We start from the raw sequence: 9,875 nt of genomic DNA, 5'->3' as shown, positions 1-9,875 counted from the left end.
ATACTTTGCCGTTAATTTTGTGCCTTCCCTATAGCTAGGAACGAATGAAGGCGTACCCGGAAGCTTAGTCAGGTGAGTTTGAAAATGACGATGCTGTCACGAGTAATATCCTGTCAAGTTATCACTGCTGACCTCACGAGTCTCTGTACACATACCGGCTACCCCGGTTGCTTATCTAACACCATAAGTCTGCACAAAGTGCACGCTTGTGATGAATGTCCTGCCAAACTTCTATCGTGGGAAACCATTTGTCACCTCTCAGGCATAAAGCTTACAGGAAGGCGTGGGAAAGATGTGTATGTGATGTGCCGGTAGTCAGTGGTGAGGTAGTCTCCACCAGACTGACTACGCTTGCTGTTACTTAAAGGGAGAATAATTTGCCAGGGGAGTTTTGCTACCAGAGGAGTTGGCCGGTCGCTATGGACGGAAACATTAACCTTATCCGGTGGACTGACTCCCCTCTGCCCAATTTCCCTGTTTGCTTTGCCGAATTCTACTATCCCCGCACCACTGTACCTAGTGGAGGATAGTGGTGGGGAGCAAGACATCCGTACCTTTTATGAATATAGTGCACAACCAAATCAACATCCAAGAGGATAGCATTCTAAAACTAGAGTTTGGCAACCTTATACCTTCATGAAATGAGAGATTTTGGATCGGTTTTGGTTTTGAGAGCTTTTGTAGATTTTATGGAAATGACTTACATATTTACATAACTTATGCACGGCGATGTTCATGATTGACAAACTTGCATAAATATGCAAATCAGTTCCTTCTTTGCATAGTTGGCGTCTGTTTATGTTTCAACCAATCATGAATTACGGGTGCTACATTTATTGAAGTCCAGTTATGGAAAACAATTCGATTACACAATTTCTTAATTAATAATGCAATTTAAGTCCCCATTTGCATGTCACGGACATGTTTGCCTAAGGTACCTGCTTGGCTAAGATGTAATGACGCATCCGCAACAAGGTCCACCCCACCAAAACCCGCACAGCTACCTACAAATACTCATTCTTACCCCGCGCAATCCCTGGCAATGGAACGCCCTGGATGGCGAATTTTACCAGTCCCCACACACAGTTGGGCCATTCAAAGCCAGGTTGAAGGCCTTCTCGTTTTAACCCCCACCCCCCCCCCCACCCCCCCACAAACACACACACACACTTTCCCCCGTAGGCGCTGATTTGGGGTAACAAAGAAGAAGAATTTGGAATTGAAAAGACGCCATCTGCAGTTGAAGATAGCTTGAGTGTGGGAGGGAGACTAAGATGGGAATTACTTAAGCGTATTGGGGTAACAAAGAAGAAGAATTTGGAATTGAAAAGACGCCATCTGCAGTTGAAGATAGCTTGAGTGTGGGAGGGAGACTAAGATGGGAATTACTTAAGCGTATTGAGATGCTAAAGCTGGTATCTCACTTATGCTACGGAACACTGGTGGCGTCGAAGCGGCCGGGCGATTTGACAGAATGCTCAAAGAAACTAGAAAGGCCGACATTTGCTTGCGAGCAAATACAGCATATTTCAGCCATAATGCAACAATAGGCCTTGAGGTCGTTGGCCATTGGAAAATGACCCCAAAAAATCCCAAATATATCATTTTAAAGTGTTCCATGCCAAAAATTATACATGGGTCATTTGGATAAATATCTAGAGCACCGCTTAACCAAATTTCGGGTCATTTGGTTGTAAAACGAGGGAACAGGAGCCAAAAATGTCCAATTTTTGTCCAAAAACGGCCATAAAATCGCAATATTTAGCATTACGTTTTACTGTATGGAAAACCTGTTATTGAATTCATGCACACATAATTGAAGGGCACTTTTATACCAAATTTCAGGTCATTTGGTTGTAAAACGAGGGTACAGGAGGCAAAAATGTGCTTTTTTTGTCAAAAAATGGCCAAAAATCGCAAAATTAAGCATTTTGTTCTACCGTATGCCAAAACTGTTATTAAATCTGGGTGGGCATATGATCAGGGCACCTCTGTACCAAATTTCATGTCATTCGGCTGTAATACCAGGGCACAGGAGCCCGAAATATACATAAAAATTGACAAAAAACTCAATAAAATCATTTTGAAGGCAGATATGAAAAAAATGGAAAAAACACCTGAGGGTATTGGCTTACTGTACCTTTGTGCCAAATTTCAAGTCAATCGGTTTAAAAACGGCGGAGTTGATTCGATTTGAAGATTTGACAGGAGAAAGAAAGAAAGAAAGAAACATTACGAATACAATATATTTCACCATACCTATGGTATGGCTGAAATATAATAAATCGATAAAGCCGAATCCTTTTCCACTTTGTTTGTTCTTCTTTCTTTTAGTAGGTTTTGCATGATATACCAATTATAAAGTCAAGGACAACATAAATCCGATATAGAACGTAGCGACGCCGCCAAAGTGCTGTAGTCCTTTGAGACTTCCCCTTTAGGGATTAAAATAAGTAATCACTTCTGACAACCATCATCCCATAACGTGTCGTTTATGTCAGGTATTACAAACATTTGCAAAGGAATATTGAAATGTATGACAGAAAAGATAGTTTACAAACAACCATAGACCTGTCCCTGGCAGATTCTTAGAACCGGTACTGTGTTCTGCGTTCTAAATTTTTATCACTTCCATGTTTATAAGGAAAATTCACAATGTAACGGTTTGCATTAACTTTGCATTTATGTACTATGAACTAACAGGCAGGGAAAAAATGACTTAACAATTTGTAGTACGTTTATTTGCCTTAGTTTCAAGGGTACCTTGACCTTCTTTCTAGCAACTAGTGCACTCGAGTTTTTTTCATGGCACACGCGTCTTATTACAGGCCTCTTGCCCTACATTATGCGCGTCACACTCATGTCATACCGGCCCCCCGGGTCCTTCCTCTCTCTAATCTAGAAAGAGTAGCCGCTAAACCCTCACGCGGCCAGCTCAAGCTCTGAGATCTGGCCGTGTCAAACGCTATCAAAGGAAGACTTACCGATGTCAAGCTGGCCGGTAATTCTGACCCCAGGCGCATGTACGTCAGAGATGACCTACCAGCGGTCCGGCTTCGATCTAAACCCTTTGATGGACACTTAAGGGGTCAGTTTCGGCATGGAACGTGCCACGTTTTGAGGCTACCTCATTTTGTAAAAAATGTTGTTAAGACAAACTTTTACTAGAAAGGCCGACATTTGCTTGAGAGCAAATACAGCATATTTCAGCCATCTCCATCATGCAACAATAGGCCTTGAGGTCGTTGGCCCCTTTGGCCATTGGAAAATGACCAAAAAAATCCAAAATATATCATTTTAAAGTGGTCCATGCCAAAAATTATACATGGGTCATTTGAATAGATATCTAGAGCACCCCTTTACCAATTTACGGGTCATTAGGTTGTAAATCGAGGGAACAGGAGCCAAAAATGTCCAAATTTTGTCAAAAAATGGCCATAAAATCGCAAAATTAAGCATTTTGTTGTACCGTAGGGGAAAACTTTTATTGAATTTATGTGCACATAATTGAAGGGCACTTTTATACCAAATTTCAGATCATTTGGTTGTAAAACGAGGCTACGGGAGCCAAAAATGTCCTTTTTTGGTCAAAAAATGGCCAAAAATCGCAAAATTAAGCATTTCTTTGTACCGTCTGCCAAAACTGTTATTGAATCTAGGTGAGCATATGATCAAGGCACCTCTGTACCAAATTTTATGTCATTCGGCTGTAATACCAGGGTACAGGAGCCCGAAATATACATAAAAATTGACAAAAACCTCAATAAAATCATTTTAAAGGCAGATATGAAAAAAATGAAAAAAACACCTAGGGGTATTGGCTTACTCTACCATTGTGCCAAATTTCAAGTCAATCGGTTAAAAAATGGCGGAGTTGATTCGATTTGAAGATTTGACAGGAGAAAGAAAGAAAGAAAGAAACATTACGAATACAATATATTTCACCATACCTATGGTATGGCTGAAATATAAAAATGAGAGACCTTCAAAAGATCGATAGAAAACCGTGGACCCAATGTCTGGAACAACCTACCGCCAGACACACGTACGGCTCCAGATGTAACCTTAATTTAGAGACTCTTGAAATTGAAAAAACAAAAAATGACCAAAACGAAGAGGCACGGACGATGAACCCTACTAGATTTTGCACCGTTGTACATGTAATGATATATTTTGATGGATTTATTAGGATTTGATGTAAGGACCTTCAAAGGTTTTTATACACCCTTGCTTCCACAAATGAACGTCTATGTAGCATGTAAAAACTCCACAAAGTAGCAGTCTTAAGTTAAAAAAATTTGCACCAAGTTGCATTATCGTACATACGTACGCTCCATGGATCCAAAGACAGTGCTCTCACCTCGCGGTCGGGTACAATGATTATTTCAAACGTGAGTAACGTGAGACAGTGTAATGTCCTAACAGACGCTTGCTGATCTTCAAGGCAATAAAGACATATGAGGATCTATTCTGAGGAACTTAGAATCCCCAAGGCGCCGATGATTAAATGATGGATCTTAGTGCCTTAGAATCTAGTTAGGTGAAGTTAATGGCGTCGTTTGAAGGGATCAGTAGGTGCGAGCATGACATCTGGTCCTTGTTATGAGGGATCAATGGTTACGTTCTGTCTTTCAGGAGGTGTCAAGGTATGATTTATCATGCTATCAGCATCCTAACACCATCTCGTGTGAATGATCAATGCACACAGCAATATGATACACTCATTGGATGCTTCATCACCTCAGTAGTAGTTTTATACAATGTAGCTCCTTGGAGAAAATATCAAACTTTTCATGATGTAGCTTTTATTTCATGGTTTGTTTGAGATATGACGTGGAGTACAATTTTGATATCATTTGACAGGAATGGTATCCAAGCAAGTGCTTCATTTCAACGTTTATATCAGGTACCCATAATGTTATCCAACTGTGCATAAAGCCCAAATTCTCCATTTCCACTTGGAAGGCGCTCTCGCCAGGCTCTCTCAGTGACCTGAAATTTGACAGATCCTTCAATGACTTGTAAGGAAAAAAACTTTTTTTCGCTTTGCGTGTTTTGTTGTCTTTTCAGTCACACTTATGTATCTTATACCCAGTGTGTAATCGAAGATTTCACACAACCGTTTCAAGTCGCAGTGACAGCGCAGCGCGATCGCCGTCTAGTGGAAAAGGGTTTAAATGGCAATTACACTGGGAACAAAGTCGGAATTGTACAAATCTTGACTCGGATCGAAATATCATGATAAATGTAAAATATGATTGAAAAGACAACAACATACACAAAGCGTAAACGAATTTTTTAATCAATGAACTTAGCTGAGCAAGATTGCTGCCCAAGTGAATTTGGGTTGTTATGACTTTGTGTTTTTCAAGTTCAACTCGAGGTAGTGATCTTTCCTTGAGTATTGACAAATCACAAGTGTGGTGAGGTCAATGGTGTGTATTTACATGGTATTCTGCATGACTACAAACTGCACACATGTAGATTATAGCTACACCATCCATACCCAACATATCAAAACACGATACGGTTCAAAGTATAAAAGCAATGCGAAACATCTTACAACCTTACAGTAAGCTATTAAAACGTCTATTCGATCTAGCCTGTACTTACACAACCTCTCACTTGCTGGGGTTAAGGTGGTATAATAACAAAACAGTGCCGCAATGAACAAACCCGCAGTGTCGCACCAGTGTCCCAAGTGCAGTGACATACCACCTTCAATGACCCCCTCCTAGCAAGTGGCAACTATACTGCCGGCCGCTAGGGGCACGATTTTAGTCAGGCTAGTCTATTTTCTATTCAGGACATACCTGCAGAAATTGTATAGTTTAAAGTATGTGAATCATCACGATAAAGCAATAGAACAATATAGTACAAACGTAAACATATATAGCTATGTACATTGTATATGTGTGGAATAGAATCGGATCCCATTGTCTTCTTAAAAAAAAGAAACATTCATTGTCTATAAAGTTGAATATTTCAAGGGTAAGAAAATATCACACGAGATATTCTTGTCGCATTTGAGTCAGTCGTGCTCCTTCCTGGTTTGACATCTGTGACCCCAGAACGGAAGTTCTCGATCCGGATTCCGGAGTCTGTATTCCGGAATCACCATTGGCTCTCTTCACCATTTCCGGAATGTTCAAATCCTCTGACTCCTCTCCACCAACCGCTCCTTCGAGATCGCCAGATATGGATCTCGTATTCTCTCGCGAGAGTTCATTTTCTACCAATAATTCCTCAGTATGTATGTGGTTTGGGTCCATGTCAAGGTCATACAAAGAAGGGCTCGTAAACTCTTGCGAGAGTTCACCTGCATCTAATCCATCCGTACGATCAGTCCCCATGTCAAGTTCATGCAGAGAAGTTCTCACACTTTCTCGTGAGAGTTTATCGGCTCCGTAAGTCTCCCCTGCACCATCAGTGTCTGAGAAGGACGGTAGTGTAAGGTTTTCTTTTGCTTCATTATTCACGTGACAAATAGCTGTCGTCACGACTTCTGTTTTTCTGCTAGCATCTGTGGCTTTGTCTTCCACTTTCAGAACACAAATGGCCGAATCTAGCCTGGCGTTTTGCTCGGAGGTGTCATTATCTGGGAAAACTTTGACCACTTCTAGTTTGACAAAGTATCCGTCCCAAACCTGCTTCAGAGGAAACCGCTTTATGCTAGGAATACGGACACGTACAAAGCGAATGCCGTTGAAGAAGTACACTGATGCCTTTGCGTACTCACGCTTGACTCTCTGTTTCTGTATGGCCCCTTTCACTTTGCACCCTGCTTTTTGCAAGTTCTTGATAACTAGACGGTCTTCAACAACAACAGGTAGATTCAGGATCTTCAGAATGGCCACACCTGACATGTCCTTTTCACCGCTTGCGCCCGACGTGCTTGACTTTCTCAATTTTACCTTCGGAGGCTGGACAATCTTGCTGTAGTCTATTGTACTTAGTCTAATACTACGTCCTCTGATTATAAGACCTTGCTCTAGAAGTTTTTCCCCCGAGGTTTGTCCGTAGACATATATTTTCCACTCCCCTCGTATGTTCTCCACAGCGTATAGCTTATCTGGATCAATGTCAGTACTAAGAATACTTTCACAAACTTCATCTTCTTTTAATTTCACCATATTACCATCATCATCAACGACATCCCTTTCTTCAAACGTGTAGCCGTATAAGGTCGTATTCTGGGCTTCCAATGCTTCCATAGCGTGCAACTCAGATAGGGCAGCCAACCCCTCTTCTGTTTTGGACTCAATGACATACTTTCTAACCTCTTTGCCCCTGTAAATCAACGATTTGCTCATAAACTCATCTCTAGCGGGTTTGGTATGGAAGTAAACTTTCCATTGTCCTTCGATATGATAGATAGAATGGATGGCGTCCGGTCCCACCAAATCGCTGACCATATTTCGTACTTGCTCTTCTGTTAGATGAACAGGTTGTCCACTTTCGTCCGTTATGTCGATGTCATTGAAAGCTGCTCCGAAGAACATTTTGGGTTCTTTTGCCTTTTCCTTGAGCTTCTCTTGTGCATACACAATGTTCTGTTAGAAATTTAAAATCCATTGTTAATTTATTTTAATACTAATTGAGCAATTATTTTTAACAAATTTAAGATAGATGCAATATATTGATACAGAACCATACCATGTTTCATCAAGTGATTAAATAAGGTATTATAATGCCATACGAAATATGGACCATCTTAAAAAGTTTTACTTTCTTGTATTTGGCAATGCGTACCTTAGAATATATATAGCTTTGAAGGTTGAACATTTTGGTTATTGCATACGACAAATATGAGGTACTTATACAAATAGATACGTCTTAGGGAAATTCAACTCTATCGCCTTTCCAAATTCTTGTCCAGATAGTTGCTTGAGTAATTGTTATCTGTCTTATGTTGTAGTTTTATTTTACAACGCTACACAACATACCCGTTTCTTAGCCTTGTCAATCTCCTTCTGCCAGTTGGAGTTTTCAATAATCAACGCTCCAACTATGATAACCTGAAACAAAGCATAAAAAATAGATATTTACTTGAAACTAGTATGGAACATCAAAAACACTGCATACCCCCCCCCCACACACACACACACAAACATACTAGAAGCGCTGCGCTGAGCTCTTACTGTGACATAAATATGAATGTATCTGATTCATACAAAATATGTTAGTATTAATGAAAGTACGACATAACACGCAAAGCGTAAAAAGGTTCATTCGTATCTTTTCTGTAGAATTCGTTGAGCGATCGGTTTAAAATGTCAGGTCGCAAAGAGAGCACGACAAGAGCGCCGTCCTGGTGGAAAGAGGAAACAGACTTCGCACGCTAAATGTTTGAATCAACGTGACTTCACATGACACATTTGACCACCTTTGACCTCCACGTCATTAAAGGTCTACTGACACCACATTTGCGTTAACTGGGTTTTAAACATTGCTATTTTTTGTGTTTTAAGTGTTTACCAATTTTTCTATTAACCTACCGTGATTCCAATCCAGATCATCATCGCAAACGGCCTTTCCGGTTTCCACACGGTTGAGATCCAGACAAGCACGATACCTGCGATCACCATTGCTATTCCCAAGTAAACAAAGATGATACCTAACTTTCTGCCAAAATAATAGGCCCTTCTGTCATCCCAGGCACAGAAGAACTCCTTACAAGTACGTCTTTTCTTTGGTTTGGTTGCTTCTTCCTCGGAAAGTTCGTAAACCGTTGTGATCACTTTGGTCCCCTCGGAGACGACTTGACTTTGTGAGATCGAGAGCAAGGGTTGAGTTTCCTGAGCTTCGTTGTTTTCGTTTTCTTTCTCGATGTCAATAGAAGTTTCGTTATTTTCGCTGTTTTTAGCAGGTAAAGTATTATCTGTAATATTTGGTTTCTGCTCTTTACGGTTCATCGTTTCTAATTCGTTCTCAGCACCTTTGACCTCCACGTCAGAAGTGTCACATTCGTCCGCCATCTTGAATTATCGGTGAGAGATCCTCAAGTTTTAAATCCAAGAATACTTGACTTAATATGTAAACCTGATGCCATTTGTAACGCTGGAAATAAAAAAACAGACAGAATGTTAAAGTTCAGCTTCAAAACCAGTTGAAATCTTTACCTAAACTTAATATGATATTTTCTTCTACGTTGAATATCATTCCTTTATTCCCAAGTAACGTTATTCCAAACTGTTTTTTAGTTTATCAAGTCCCTTCAAGGACTTCTTCTTTACAAATAATCGTAATACAATTATACAACAAACGATTTATCATTTTATCACTTTAATGGGCTGTACATTACTCACTAGTTTAAACAGTATATTTAGTCTATTGCTAACTTCACATTTCTAACACTACAGCAGACGTTTTATATTTTTTCAGACACTTAGATCTCAAGAATATGCAGTATACTTCTTACTGGTGTATAACAGTACCTTAGTCAATGGCTTAAACTTTAAATTGTTCATTTAAAAAAATAATACAACAGAGGCTTTAGCATTTTGGCAGAATTCCAATCCCCCTAGGAATGATTGAAATTCCAATCTCTCCCAGGAGAATGACAAATGGATTGGATTCCAATCCCTACTGTCCCATATTGCTATACTGTAAATGCATTTAAGTTCGCGGGGATTTAATTTCGCGGTAGCGGGAAAATGGACTTTTCGCGGTGGTTTTAAGTTCGCGGTAGCACCATACACTTGCTTACTGTTAAGTAAAAATGTTCGCGGTGGTTTTAAATTCGCGGTGAAGCGGTCGCCACGAAAACCGCGAACATTAATCCACCGCGAACATTTCTGCATGTACAGTATATTATCTAATTGTAGCTTATGCTGTACACAGTGCTATAAAATTTGTTGCGTCAAACCTCCTAA

The 9,875-nt window shown here is 40.1% G+C and overlaps 1 protein-coding gene across 1 annotated transcript in view; it reads right to left on the bottom strand.

The window, feature by feature from the left end:
- Positions 1-6,002: 6,002 nt before the first annotated feature.
- LOC118407195 overlaps positions 6,003-9,875 on the bottom strand; it is a 9,139-nt gene continuing 5,266 nt past the window's right edge. Inside the window, exons 2-4 of the mRNA XM_035807618.1 lie at positions 8,499-9,060; positions 7,947-8,018; positions 6,003-7,553 (exon numbers count right to left, since the gene is read on the bottom strand). Coding sequence (XP_035663511.1) covers positions 6,003-7,553; positions 7,947-8,018; positions 8,499-8,978 — 2,103 coding nt within the window. The 5' untranslated portion in view covers positions 8,979-9,060. The remainder of the gene's footprint in view (positions 7,554-7,946; positions 8,019-8,498; positions 9,061-9,875) is intronic.

Source organism: Branchiostoma floridae, chromosome 19 (assembly GCF_000003815.2).
Source record: "Branchiostoma floridae strain S238N-H82 chromosome 19, Bfl_VNyyK, whole genome shotgun sequence".
Classification (NCBI taxonomy): Eukaryota; Metazoa; Chordata; class Leptocardii; order Amphioxiformes; family Branchiostomatidae; genus Branchiostoma; species Branchiostoma floridae.
This window is presented reverse-complemented; position numbering and strand designations above follow the sequence as displayed.